The sequence below is a fragment of the Terrapene carolina genome, unplaced genomic scaffold, assembly GCF_002925995.2.
Source record: "Terrapene carolina triunguis isolate 2854851 unplaced genomic scaffold, T_m_triunguis-2.0 Scaffold210, whole genome shotgun sequence".
Taxonomy (NCBI): Eukaryota; Metazoa; Chordata; order Testudines; family Emydidae; genus Terrapene; species Terrapene triunguis.
Genome location: NW_020664561.1, coordinates 10125589 through 10140379, shown reverse-complemented (window position 1 = coordinate 10140379; position 14791 = coordinate 10125589). Strand labels below are relative to the sequence as shown.

General features: G+C 52.7%; 1 protein-coding gene across 1 annotated transcript in view; it reads right to left on the bottom strand.

Moving 5' to 3' along the window:
- LOC112107426 (pappalysin-2) overlaps positions 1-14791 on the bottom strand; it is a 168270-nt gene that overhangs the window by 52449 nt on the left and 101030 nt on the right. The window contains exon 16 of the mRNA XM_024201120.1: positions 1041-1209. Coding sequence (XP_024056888.1) covers positions 1041-1209 — 169 coding nt within the window. The remainder of the gene's footprint in view (positions 1-1040; positions 1210-14791) is intronic.

Genomic DNA, 14791 nt, shown 5'->3' with positions numbered 1-14791 from the left:
GAGAGGCCTACATTTCTTAAATACCTATTGGGTTGAAGTTGAGCTTGTTGAATTATTTTATACTGAATAATTCAGTATTGCAGGTCTTGTTGCCTAGGGCTGGGTAATGCATGGGGCTCAGTTTGGAATGGAACAAAATTAGGATACAAACTTGCCTCCCACTCTCCTACACCAGGAGCCAAGGTGCCCCATTTTAGCGTTCTTAACCCATCCGGCCCCTATGGTTTGTGTGCGCACACATGTGCACAACACTTCAACAAAATAAAGCAGCGTAGCAAGACGACTGAGGTGTGGATCCTATAGCTATTGTGCTAAACAGCCAGATAAGTCATGAAATATTGCTCATTTTCAGCTTTGCTATGGGTTTGTATATTGGTTCATGTCCCCCTTTTCCAGGAGACAGATTGGGTCAGTAGCAGAGCATTGTGGTAGATGCTGGTTTCTGATGCAGGCACCAGCGTCTGTCCCAGATAGGCCAGGAAATCCAGGCCAGGTTCTGCTCTAATTCCCAGGAATTGTCTTGATGTCCATTCAAGCCAAGCACAGAAATCCAAACTTCATTTCAGCAAAGCCTTTAAGCATGTACTTAACTTTAAGCACATGCTTAACTCCCCTTCAAACTTCAGTACTTGGCTGAATCAGGGCCTGTTTCTGGTTCTCCTTTACTTTGGCCCCAGTTGCTCACTAAACACACATACTTAACTTTAACACACATGAGTTGCACATGGCTAAGTGTTCACATGATTGAGGTCCTAGTTTCTACTGAACTGACAGAGAGAAAAATTCCTCTATCCACCTGCAAGACTCCAGTGCAAATGTCTCTGGCAGGCTCCCAAGGAAATCCCACCCTAGACGCTGATTGCACCAAGTACACCAAATAAATTCAGAACTAGGGCACGGAATATCCTTTGCAACGCATCTCGTTAGCCAGCCACGCTGCTTTCAGGTCAGCTCAAAGCCATACCCAAACAAGGTTGCCGAGGTGTCCTCCAGCTGGCTTGCTGTGCTCTTGCATTCCCCCTTAAAGAAGTCATTCTTACCCTTTTGCTCTGCGGGTTGCAGCTGAGCACGCATTGGGTGTCCAGCTCAAAGCCATGGGTGCACTTATACATCCCCTCAAAGACAGGAGGGGGCGGCTCACACAGCACTGGGACGCAGCTGCCTTCCTCCCAGACTCCACTTTCCAGGCAGTGGATCTTCAATAACTTTCTGGGGAACACACGAACAAGACAGTTACTGTACCGCACACCCAAAGAGCAACCCCAAAGCCGCAAATGCTCACCTATGAAAGGGGGCGCTGTTAGTTCTGTGGCTTCAGCTTACGCCTTTTCCCCTGGACTACAGGAAGTTCACATTAAGCTCCTGGCTGGAACGGTGTTTAAATCCACAACACCTGCTGATCAAGTGCAGTGGGGGCCAGGAGAAGGGAAAGGGAGCGGAGGGGAGTGGAGAAGAGAGCAACAATACCTCCTGCATGCAAATTTGAGTGGATGTTTGGAAGCTTTTGTTACTAGGATTGCAAATCATAATCAATATTGAATAACACATAGTTCTGCACATAGAGCTGCCTAGGTCTGAGCATAGAATCAGAGAAACGACATTAAGGCCTCCATTCAGCAAAGCACTGAAACCTCTGCTTGAGCCCCAGGGTTTAAGCACGCGCTGAAAGTTAAGCACATGCTTAGGTGATTTGCTGGATCAGGCTCCAACTCATTTAGGCCCCACTTCAGCAACACACTTAATCACATGCTTAAATCCATCCCAGTTCAGCAAAACTCTTACCTGTCAGCATGTGCTGAACTCACCTTGATTTCAGCATGAGTTCGCTGTGTTGCTTAATCAGAGCCTTAATTATCCAGGCCTTTCCCTATGTAGCACTGCTTCCTACAGCACATTTCCCAGTGCTTTGCCCAGTACAGGTTTAAATGTCCAAAGTCGTGGTACTTCCTTCACTTAAATTGAGAGATTAGGCCAGTTTAACAGATCTCACTATCAGGAAACTTTTCCTTCTCTAGCTGAATTTTTCCATTCCTCAATTTCATCCCCTTGCCCTCTCCCAGCTATTTCCCCTTGTGCCACCCTAACAATTCTTCCCCCTTCATGCTGCTCAAACCCTTCTGATATGTGCACTCCATCTCCGTGCCCTATCCGGTAGCCAAGCGATATATACTTAGCTCATTCAAATGTACCTCATCAGTAAATCCCTCTGGCCTCTTTATCATTTTTGTGGCTCTCCTCTGTACTCCATCCAATTTGTAAATATCTTTCTGGTATAGAAATTGCCATACCAGAACAGACCCATATCAGCTTGTATTGCTAAAACAATATAACATTTAAATCCTTGCCAAAAAAATAATGAAAAAGAAAAATGTACAGAACAACAGTCCATTTACTCAAGTATTCTACTACTGGCAACCATCTACATACCACATACTTCACAGGAAGGCATAAAAACCCCACGATGCACTGGGACAACTGAGCAGTACTCATATCATGGGGGAGAAAAGTCTTTGTGACTCCAGCCACGAATGAGTTTACACCCCTTGATGCATTAGGAGTGGTAGCTCTGGTGAGTTTTACCCTAGCTAATATAATTGCAGACAGGATCTTTATTAAATTCAATGTTTAATTATTCTTGGCTGACCCTGCTCTGCAATCTTTTGACCACTTGTAAGTTTCCCAGATTTTTTACTGGTCATACTCCTTTACTGTTGGACTTTTCTACAAGTTTAATGATGATTTTCATTGTCCAGGACCGATCCCCCACTTTTTTCCCTTCTCCACCCCTCACCTCCAGCAGACACAGTCCTAGGAGGCAGCAGCTAAAAGTTTCTAGGACACAATAGGCAGCCAGCCAGCTAGTTTTAATTTCCTTGCACATCTTTAGTGTGATTATAGGATCTGAAAAGCAGGGGAGCCATTGTGTGTGGCAGAAATAGTGGCAGGAGACAAAAGGTCGAATCAGCACCTTACAGTCCAGCTCAGATAAGGGGCAGTGCATAGCCGCTTTCCATCAGTTGCAGTGCAGGGACTAAATTGTGCCTCTGAGGCCTTGTCTACACTACGAAGTTTTATGGCAAAAGTCTTGCCACTGATATAGCTATTTCAGCAGGTTGCATTCCTATTTGGCTGCCCTCACCAGTGCAGTGTGTCCTGACAGCATCAGGTTGCACTGGCAAAAGGTGATGCTAGGTTTTGTATCAGCAAAAGAGCTACAGGAGAGTCAGTCTGGCCCATTCTGTATGCCTCTTGCATAATGCTTCGTGTGGCATGACCTTACAGCTACAATCTAGCCCTGTTTTTCTACTATAGCATTTCAGCAAGTGGCAGTGTCTCATAGGGGAGCTAAAGCTGATTGTAGTATAAATAAATCCTGTGAGAAAGGCTATGAAGGGGCTTCATAAACTGGGCCTCAATCATTCAGCAATGTCCTTTAAACAAGCATCCCTTTGGGCTTGGACAGCGACGTGATACACTCACTAGACAAACACCTGGGAATAACTGATCCAGCCACTGTATGTCACTGTTGCTCTTCAAAAATGCATCCAAGGGCCCTTCAGCAGAAGCAAGGTAACTCCATAAAGAGAGAGCCAGAGGTCTTGTCAATATGGTGAGTTGCCTCTCAACAACCCAAGGTGTGACTCTGCAGTGCTGCAGTCTCGCTCTGGCTTACGGCACAGTAACTCGCCACGTAGACACGCCCTTAGTATCGAAAGGGCTGGGAGCCTGCAACATGCCTAAGGAATGTGGGATTTGCACAGGTGTGCTGTGTGGTGAGTGAGATCCTTACTCATCACTCGCCTTCTCGCTTTGATGTGGTGCTAGAATTAACACACTGGGGCTTCCAGCTGCCTGCCAGTCTGCCCAAACCACACAGGGGAAAATCACGCTTTGTTAGACGGAACCGGGAGGGGGAATGGAGCTGGTTGCCAACACTGCAGCTCTCTGCCCGCTGGATCTGAACTACATCTGCCATAGATTACTAACGCAGGGGCTTATCAGGAGCAGGCTGACTTTCCTCCTAAGCAATGGAATATTCCAGGGATAGGAAAGAGTTTGGCACCGGATGCACCCCACCCACTGCCAGTGTGAAAAAGGCACATCCTTCGAATCCTAAACAATAACTCATATCTTCGGGGACCCGCCCAAGGCAAATCTCCCATTTCAGGCTACTTCCCAATAGGGTTGTCCTTCCCTGACCCCGAGGTAGAAGGTGGCAGCTATACCAGTGCTGATACTGCTGACCCAGGAATGCTAAGCAGCCTGTTACCAGAAAGGTGCTGGGAGGGAGAGGTGGGGGGAAAGACTTTTAAAACCCGTAGCCCTAAACTTCGCTGTGCAATAAAAACACCTTGATTCCTTCTGATCTCGGAGAGCGACATTTACTTAGGATTAGCAGGGGAACCCGGAGCCCAAGGAAAATAAAATCAAAAATCAAGTGTTTCAAGCAGATGTTTAATGGGCAGAAGGTGAAGGCCGCAGGGAAGACTTATGAGGCCTGCAGGAGCTGCGTTTGATGTGAAAGGCATGAATGTCGGTCTCTAAAGCTCCACGAACCATGCAGCAGGGAGTTTGGCTAGCGCCCAGATGTGTATTAGAGTGGCCAGGACTTGGAGCAGAGGATCCACTGCACCGACGCCAAGAGGGACTGCCGTAAATCAGCCGAAAGCTCACATTATCTGCCAATGGCAGGAGATTCAAAGATTCCAAGTCTAAAAGGAGGGGGGGGGGTTGCTTATTGGTAAACTAAAAGACAGAAAAGCTGGGTCACTGGATTTCTGCCTCTCTCCCCTTGTAATAGTAGAGGGACAAAAAAAAAAAAAAAACACAACCACCCAGCCCCAAGCTAATGGGGTGTAAATCTTTATTGCTGCTATTAGAGATGTAAATACATGGGAGTCTGTTTGTCAGCCTATGTTTTCTTTCCCCTGCTTTATGGCAGGACATTTGTATTTTGTCTGGGATGGGGAATCTATGGCTTAAGAGCTAAAGCCCATGCTCATACCCAGCTAATGTAAGATGGCCCTGTGCCCTGGTGCACTCGGATGGCTCCTGGACTAGTCTGTCCTTGTTTGCCCACCGTGGCCTTTCTGAAGTGCTTCCAGCCCCTATCCTGCTAACTCTTTCCATTTCATTTTCCCCACATCCACCTTTCTTCCCCTTTCATGGTCTACTTCAGTCCCCTGTAGTATTTGGACAACACAGGGAGCTGGAGACATCAGATGTCCCACTTGAAGGGGTGCAGTTCATTACAGTCTGGATTTCCTGGGCCATCTCAGGGCTGCGTTGAATGCAAATCATTCTTTGGCCAGCGCCTCAAATGCTCATCCACCCATCTGCTGCTCAGCCGCTCTGGCATCTTATATCTACCCTATTGGAGAGTGAGGGGACGGCTCCAGTGTCAGCGCCTGTGGTGGACGGAAGCAACAGAGACTGGAGACAGGCAGGGGCTGAAAGGAATTTAGGCTGAGGCTGTCTAAGGCACCTAGAGGATTTGGAAGTTCGGTTCCCATTAGTTTTATTCCCGTAGGCAGCTTTGCAAATCCCACTCCAAGTGAATAGACCTTCCTTCACGCTGTCCTTGAAATCAGCCAGCGGAATGAATTCCTGTGCAGCAGAGGATACGCTTATCACAGAAATCACACAGGGTTCTGGCCCTTCCACTCCAAAAAACACAGGCCACCACCCCTTAAGCTATAGGAAAACGTCCACAGCTGGCAGAAACAGTAGGGCCATTATCCTCTCTTGGCTCAGTCACTGGGGTCAACATCGGACACTTACCCATGCCAATAACGGCAAGGCATTACACTGGAAGCTATGGCTGGCGCAGGATTGGGCTGTCCGCCTCCTAAGCGGGACAGGCTGCCATGAGCATATAACCCTAGTGTGCCATGCTTTGCACTCACTGCTCATTCTCCTCCAGGACGTTTACTCTCATCTACAAAATCCCAAATGGTTCAGGGCCCAGTTACCTGAGAACCCACCACTCCCACTCTGCCCTGTTATGGCGGCTGTTAAGATGGGCTGGGGTGCCACTGCTGCTGGCTCCTGGGATAGAGCTCTCCTTCGCAGTGGCCTCCTGCCCGTGGACCTGTTATTCTCTGAGCCTGGTGGCCTTCACAGCACCGTGGCAGTGTTCTTTCTTTACAGCAGGCTTTGGCAGCGAGGAGAAGGCCTCTGGATTCCTGTGTATTTGTTTAGGAATCTTCCTGTCATCCCCCAAGCAAAAGACGGTTACTTACCTTCTGTAACTGTTGTTCTTCGAGATGTGTTGTTCACGTCCATTCCACATTAGGTGTACGCGCGCCGCGTGCACGAATCGTCGGAAACTTTTCCCTCAGCGGCTCCCGTCGGGCCCGCAGGGTCTCCCTTCCCGCCAGAGCGGCGCCCCGCCCTCGCGTATATATATCCCTGCCGGCCCGACCCTCCCTCAGTTCCTTCTTGCCGGTGACTCCGACAGAGGGGAAGGAGGGTGGGAAGTGGAATGGACGTGAACAACACATCTCGAAGAACAACAGTTACAGAAGGTAAGTAACCGTCTTTTCTTCTTCGAGTGCTTGTTCACGTCCATTCCACATTAGGTGACTCACAAGCTTACCATTGGAGGAGGGTAGGAGTCAAGGAATAACTGATTGAAGCACCGCCCTGCCGACCATCGCGTCATCTCTGGTCTGATGGTGGACCGCGTAATGGGCTGTGAAGGTATGCACTGACGACCAGGTGGCTGCCCTGCAGATCTCCTGGAGCGGGACCTGTGCCAAGAAGGCCGTCGAGGACGCCTGGGCCCTAGTGGAGTGAGCCCTGATCTGAGGTGCAGGCATGTTGGCGAGCTCATAGCACGTACGTATACAAAGCACGATCCATGCCGACAGGCGCTGCGTCGAAATAGGCTGGCCCTTCATCCGTTCCGCAACGGCCACGAACAGCTGAGTCGATTTACGGAAAGGCCTGGTACGGTCCAGATAAAAAGCCAAGGCCCGCCGAACATCCAGGGTATGTAGGCTGCGATGGCTTGGGTCCGTATGGGGCTTGGGGAAGAACACCGGTAAACAAATGTCCTGCCCCATGTGAAAATTCGTGACCACCTTTGGGAGGAATTTAGGGTGAGGCCTAAGCTGCACCTTATCTTTATAAAAGACGGTATAAGGAGGCTCCGAGATGAGGGCCCTCAATTCCGATACCCTCCTAGCCGAGGTGATGGCCACGAGAAACGCGACCTTCCATGAAAGGTGCGTGAGGGAGCAAGAGGCCAGGGGTTCAAAAGGTGGCCCCATGAGCTTAGTGAGGACCAGATTGAGGTTCCACGGGGGTGTAGGAGGGCGCGAGTAGGGGAACACCCTCTCCAGCCCCTTGAGGAATCGGACTACAGTGGGATTGGAGAACACGGATCTCCCCGATTCCCCAGGGTGGAACGCTGATATGGCGGCCAGATGCACCTTAATAGAAGCGGGGGCGAGGCCTTGACGCTTGAGGTGCAGCAAGTAATCCAGAATCAGTGGTATCGAGGCCTGCAAGGGCTGGGAGTGTTGAGGCTCACACCACAGGGAGAAGCGCTTCCACTTGGCAAGGTAGGTTGCCCTTGTGGAGGGTTTCCTACTACCAAGGAGGATTTGCTGGACCTCGTGAGAACATCTGTGCTCCACATCACTTAGCCAGAGAGAAGCCATGCCGTGAGATGCAGCGACAGCAGGTTCGGGTGGAGCAGGCGACCCCGATCTTGGGTGATGAGGTCGTGATGGAGGGGGAGGGCTATCGGAGTGGTCACGGACAGTTCCAACAGAGTTGTGAACCAGTGTTGGCGTGGCCACGCCGCGGCGATGAGAATGACTGTCGCCCTGTCCCTGCGGGTTTTTAGGAGGACCCTGTGGATGAGTGGTAATGGGGGGAAGGCGTACCTCAGGCTTCCGCCCCACGGGATTGCAAAGGCGTCCGCCATTGAGCCCGGACTGCGGTTCTGGAATGAGCAAAATTGCGGGCACTGGCTGTTGTCCTTGTTGGCAAACAGGTCCACCTGGGGAAACCCCCACCTCAGGAAGATAGAACGGAGGATGTCTCGTCTCAGCCTCCACTCGTGCATGAGATAGGACCGGCTGAGACGGTCCGCCAGCCCGTTCTGGATCCCGGGAAGATATGCCGCCCGAAGGAGCACTGAATGGGCTATGCAGAAGTCCCAGAGGAGGAGAGCCTCGTGACAGAGGGGAGAGGACCGGGACCCGCCCTGCTTGTTTATGTAAAACATAGCGGTAGTGTTGTCCGTCAGAACCGACACGCTGTGTCCTCTTATGGTAGCGTGAAAGGTCTGGCAGGCGAGGCGAACCGCCCTCAGCTCCTTCAGGTTGATGTGAAGCAACCGTTCCTCCCTGGACCACAAGCCCTGAGTGCGCTGGTCTCCTAGGTGCGCCCCCCAACCCAGGTCCGACGCGTCTGTTACTAACGTCAGAACTGGTTGTGGGGCGGCGAACGGGACCCCCGCGCAAACCTGCTGTTGATCGAGCCACCAACAGAGGGCGCCCGATACTCGAGCTGGGATCGTGACGACCATGTCCAATGGGTCTCTGTTGGGGCGATATACCTGGGCCAACCACAGCTGCAGAGGCCGGAGTCTGAGGCGGGCGAGCCCGACTACGTGCGTGCATGCTGCCATGTGCCCCAAGAGTTGTAAGCAACATCTGGCCGTGGTCGTGGGGAATCACTAAATGGAGGTCACGGCCTCCTGGATAGCCAGGAATCGCGATACGGGAAGACTCACCCGTGCCGCCACCGAGTCCAGGACTGCCCCTATGAAGTCCAGCCTCTGTGTGGGGACTAGTGAAGACTTGGGCACATTGACCAACAGGCCGAGTTCTCGGAATAATTGCAGCGCCAGTGCCACGTGGGTGCGAACCTCCGCCTCCGACCGGCCCGCTAGGAGCCAATCGTCCAGGTACGGGTAGACGCGCATCCTTCTTTTTCGAAGAAAGGCCACTACCACTGACATGCATTTTGTAAAAACGCGCGGGGCCGTTGCCAGGCCGAAGGGCAAGACCGTAAACTGGAAATGGCGCTGGTTGACGGTGAAGCGCAGGAATCGCCGGTGGGCGGCCCGGACGGCGATGTGAAAGTAGGCGTCTTTCATATCGAGGGCAGCGTACCAATCCCCCGGATCCAGGGAAGGAATGATGGTACCAAGGGAGACCATACGGAAACGTGGTTTGAGCAAGTACTTGTTTAACTTGCGAAGGTCCAGAATAGGATGGAGGCCCCCTTTTGCTTTGGGAATGAGGAAGTATCTCGAGTAGAACCCTTTTCCTCTGAGGTCTGGGGGAACCTCTTCCACCGCTCCCACTGAAAGGAGGGTCTGTACCTCCTGCATGAGGAGTTGCTCGTGAGAGGGGTCCCTGAAGAGGGACGGGGTTGGTGGGTGGGAGGGAGGGGGCGAGGAGAACTGGAGGGTATAACCTTTCTCCACCGTGCGGAGGACCCAACGGTCTGATGTTATACTGGACCAAGCACGGTAGAAACGAGACAGGCGATCCCCGAAACACAGGGGGGGATCCGGAACGGAGATGGGTACACTGTCCTCGATCGCAGCTTCAAAACCCTGGTTTGTTTCCCGGCTGCGGTTTGTTTTGGCCCTGGCTTTGGCCTTGGTTAGGCGTATTGTTGCGTCTACGCCTGTTATCCCTGCCCCGTCTGCGGTACGGCTCCTGTTGAGGGCGAGGATGGTACTGCCTCTGCGGAGGTTGGGGCTTAAAAGGCTTCCTCTGTGTCACCGGGGTGTGCATCCCCAAGGACTTGAGGGTAGCCCGAGAGTCCTTGAGGCTATGTAGTCTGGCATCTGTTTGCTCTGAAAACAAGCCCGAACCCTCGAATGGCAGGTCCTGGAGGGTGTTTTGTACCTCCGGAGGAAGGCCAGAAGACTGCAGCCATGCAGAGCGTCTCATTACAACGCCTGACGTAATTGTTCTAGCGGCTGCGTCAGCAGAGTCAAGCGAGGCCTATAAAGAGGTTTTGGCCACCGCCTTCCCCTCGTCCACTATGGCCGCAAACTCGGGCTGTGAGCCCTGAGGCAAGGCGTCCTTGAACTTGGACACTGATGCCCATGAGTTAAAGTTGTGCCTATTCAGGATCGCTTGCTGGTTTGCGATCCGTAACTGGAGGCCTCCGGACGAGTAGACTTTCCTGCCAAATAGGTCTAACCGTTTTGCTTCCTTGGCCTTGGGGGCTGGGGCCTGCTGGCCATGCCTTTCCCGTTCGTTAACCGCCGAGACGACCAGCGAACATGGGGTCGGATGGGAGAACAGAAAGTCAAACCCCTTGGACGGGGCAAAGTACTTTCTCTCCACGCCCTTTGCAGTTGGCGCAGAGGAGGCTGGCGTTTGCCATACGGTCTTATAGTTTGACTGGACCGTTTTTATGAGCGGGAGCGCGATCCTAGAGGGACCCTCCGGGCTCAGAATGTCCACCATCGGGTCCTCCTGTTCAACCGTCTCCTCTGCTTGTAGTCCCAAGTTGAGGGCTACCCGCCGGAGCAGGTCCTGGTGCACCCGGTGGTCAATAGGGGGAGGGCCGGACACTGTTGTGCCCGCCACGGCTTCGTCCGGTGAGGAGGAGGAGGTCATGGCCTTTTGAGCGTCCTCGTCCTCCTGTAACTCCTCCTCAGCGGGGTGGCCCTCCGGGGTGCGTCCCCTGCCCTGAGTCAGGGACGGTGCCGGGCTCGGTGCCGCGTCCGCCCTATCTGTGTCGGGTGGTCTGGAGACCGTGGCCTCCGCACGGGAGGCAGGACGGCACCGTGGGGAGCGGGACCGGCCTCCTGAGGGGCCCGATCTCGAGGTTCTGGACGGAGGGCCTTGCTGATGATAGGCCCACGGAGTCCAGAACGGCCATTGTCCAGGATGGCTCCAATGCGGTTGCCAAGAGGCCTCGCGCTCTCTAGCGGCGTGCCCTCTGCGGCCATATCTGCTGGAAAAGCCCGAGCCCTCTTCCGACGCTAGGGACGGCGACCTAGAGGGCCACGGCGGTGCCGTGGGGCGGTGCCGGTCCGGTGTCGGGGAGCGGTGCCGTCGGGACCGGGACCATGAGTAGCGCCGTGCTGATCTGGACCTGGAACGGTACCGTTGACCGCGGGACCGGGAACGGCTGCGGGAGGATGGTCTTGGGAACCTCGCCACCGAAGCGTCCCGGTGCCTGCTTGAGCCGGGCTGTTGGGACGGTGCCTCGCTCGCGTCGGGGCCTAACTGTTTGGTGGCCCGTTGCGCGGCGGGAAGCCGGGAGTCCACCGAGGCAGAGCTCGACCGGGACCGGCGCCGTGAACGGTGCCGAGATGGCGACCGCGATGGGCGCATCATCGCCGGCTTGCCCTTGGATGGCAGTCGCGGCGGAATGTCTTTAGCGCGGAGTGTGCTTTCGGAGGACAATTCAATGAGGTCCTTTGCTGCCTCAAATGTGTCCGGGGTGGAGGGCTGTTCCAACAGTTCCTCCAGCCCTTCCTCCTCACTCGACGCGCTTGTCCCGGGGCTCGACGGGCCCTTCGGCGCCGGAGCCACTGGTACCGGGACCTGTATCGGGGCCGTAACGGCCTTGGCCGCACTTGCGGTCTTTGCCGGTGCCACCTTCTTGTGTGGGGAGCGACCCCGGGCCTTGGGCTGGCCCTTCGACTTGGCCGGCGAAGAAGACCGGTGCCGGGCTTGTTCTCGCCGCGACGGCACCAAAGGCTTAGTCTGCACCGCCGGTGTCGGGTCGCGGACAGATGCCGGGGCACTCCGCACCGAAGTCGACGGTGCCGCGGAAGAGGAGGGCTGTAACGCCGCCTCCATGAGGAGCTGTTTAAGGCGACAGTCTCTCTCTTTCTTAGTCCTGGGCTTGAAAGCCTTACAAATTTTACAGCGCTCCTTCTGGTGTGCTTCCCCGAGGCAACGGAGACACGACTCGTGCGGGTCGCTCAATGGCATAGGCCTGCGGCACACGGCACAAGCCTTGAAGCCTTGGGCGTGCGGCATGCCCCGCCGCCCAGGGCCGGTGCCGGGGTTGGCCAAACACCTATCACAAAGAGGTTTTAGGTCTTTGTGAAGAACTAATTAACTACTTAACACTAAACACTTAACTATATTATGAACTGATAACTATTGCTAATGGCTATGCTAAGGGACACTCTCAGACGAGAGACAGAGTTGTTCCAACGTCGCCACGGGCGGTAAGAAGGAACTGAGGGAGGGTCGGGCCGGCAGGGATATATATACGCGAGGGCAGGGCGCCACTCTGGCGGGAAGGGAGACCCTGCGGGCCCGACGGGAGCCGCTGAGGGAAAAGTTTCCGACGATTCGTGCACGCGGCGCGCGTACACCTAATGTGGAATGGACGTGAACAAGCACTCGAAGAAGAACAGGAGACTTCAGAGGCTCGTATTTAAGTACCAACGTCATTGAGGGGCCTGGATGGCCCAAAGAAACCATTTTCAAGGGAGACCCAACCAAATTATGAGGATTCCTAAGTAGGCCTCATCCAGATGGGACACAATGAGACCCATCTCCTGCATCCAATCATCACAATCTCAAGAAATATTATCCCCCAGCCTGGCCCCTTCTGATTATCGCAGTCTTCAATTCAGTGCCCTCCAAGGAACCCCTTCCCCTCCCTGAAAAAGGCTTTCTCCACACGAAGGCCATTTCCTACAAATTTCCCCACTGTTGCTAATGCTGGTGGTGGGCTAAACCGCTGTCAGCACAAGGATGAGCACTAGTGATGGCTCCCACAGCCACTGCTGTTTGTAACCCCTTGTCTGTAAGACTCGTCAGAGGGCGCAATGGTGGAGGCCTGTCTATGTGAGAGCTCCCCATGTGGCTGACAGCTGGTCAGTTGCACCAGTGTTGCCGACAGCTGGAAATCATTAGGTTTCCCTAGTGCAGACAAAAGCTCAAGATGCTTCTAACCTGCCTGCTCACAATCCTCAGTCACGCCATTCCAGAGTCCCTTGCAATTAAATGGTAGCAATCGTTACATAGACCTTTAACTGTACGCTCACAATCTCCTAAGGGATTCCTTGTCAATAAACATCTCTAAGGGTCGTCTAACTACTTGGAGCAACTCTTGAATAGCCTTTTCTATCAGACAAAGAATTTCCTTGTACATCCCACCCCTCCACCAAGGGAATGAGAAATGTCTTTAAATTAAGGTCATTGGGGCTCTCAACTCTTCCTTATTAGAGCAGAAACCTACAAAAGTTGGGAAGTTCAGAATGGGCGTTGACAGCCCAGCCTAGATTCCCCATGTGCTGCATGTAGCAATCCAATCATTGTTACCTAATTGCATTCCACCTTTATGTAATCAGCCATGGCAATATTTGTTAGGGAAATTAGAGGGGATCGTATCAGGAGATGAGGCGGCAGAATTTGTGTACATATTTAAAAACAAATCTTTGTGTAATTGCTTTCCCACTGGTGAAAATCAATTAAAACCAAACAAAGCAGAGGGAATTCCAGCCCAGCTGGAACGCCAGCCCCAGAATGTTCAATCTGAGGGAATGACTACGCAGCGACAATCAGGGGAATGGCACTGGGGCTGAGGGATGGGGAGGGGGGAGGCAGCATCCCTCACATCCGGCAATGTGCAAGGATACGGATAGCTTCTGAAGCCACTCAAACAACATAGGTCTGAGAGTTTGACATGCGCACTTGTGATCTTGCATCTGCTTAGGAAGGACTGGGAAAAAAGGAGCAGAAAGAGGGAGGAAGGCTGGCCTTGTAGTTAAGATACTGGACTGGGACGGAGTATACCTGAGATCATTTCCTAGCTTGGCCACAGACTCCCTGGATGACCTTGGATAAGTTGCTTCAGGCCAGATTTTTAAAGGTATTTAGGCGCCTAAAGAGGCAGATAGGTGCCTAGTGAGATTTTCAAAAGCATCTAGGCACCAAAATACCTTTAAAAACCTAGCACTTCCTCTCTCCGCCTGGCTTTCCCACAGGGAAAAGGAAGGTAATGATACTGCCTTCCTCTATCTTTTGTCTACTTGCATGATCCCCTCTTTGGGGCAGGGACTGTTTCTTAATGTTTCCATACAGCACCTAGCACAATAGGGGCCCTGATCCTCATTGGGGGCTTAGGAGCTACTGTCAGTCATAATCTGTTTAACTAGCAGGGTGAAAAATGGATTAGAGAGAAAATGTCTAACAAAAGCATCACTGCAGAAATATACCACCTAAAAAGCATCTATTTGCACAAGCTGAGCTATGGAGGGAAGGTGGGTTCTCTCATCCTTACACAGCACAGGGTTCCCTATAGCTAGAGCAACATGCTTTATTTTAAATGAATCAAATGGGGAAAAAAATAACTCTGGGCCTCACTAAGATCACTGTGCACCACTAGAACAGCAGAGAGTCACCTTCAGGGCATTTCACACCGAGTCCTCCAGAGAGAAGGGGGCAGAGTTCGGGTGCAATGTGCTCTGCTCATCTCCAGCCAGCAGAACTAACCAAACCTGTGGCTTCTCTGACTAGCGCTGGGGTTCAGCCCCTGGTTGCCCTGGGACTGGGGGATACGTTGAAGTAGCCAAAGGCCACCTTTAACCCCTCCCAGGTTTATATTTCACAGGAGGAAGGTTTGTGAACACCGACCAGTTTTGTGAACCCAAAGAGAGCTTGATAGATTTGCAAAAACCTTCAACTGCCCATAGTCTGTCCAGGAGCAATGAAGGGAAAGGCCCTTAACAGCTGGGTCAGTGCATTTGCCAGATTTGACAGGCTGGAGAGTGCATGAAAAAATAAAGTCTGCACAGCTTATATTGGGCATGTAAGTTACGGTGTCCCACTGATTC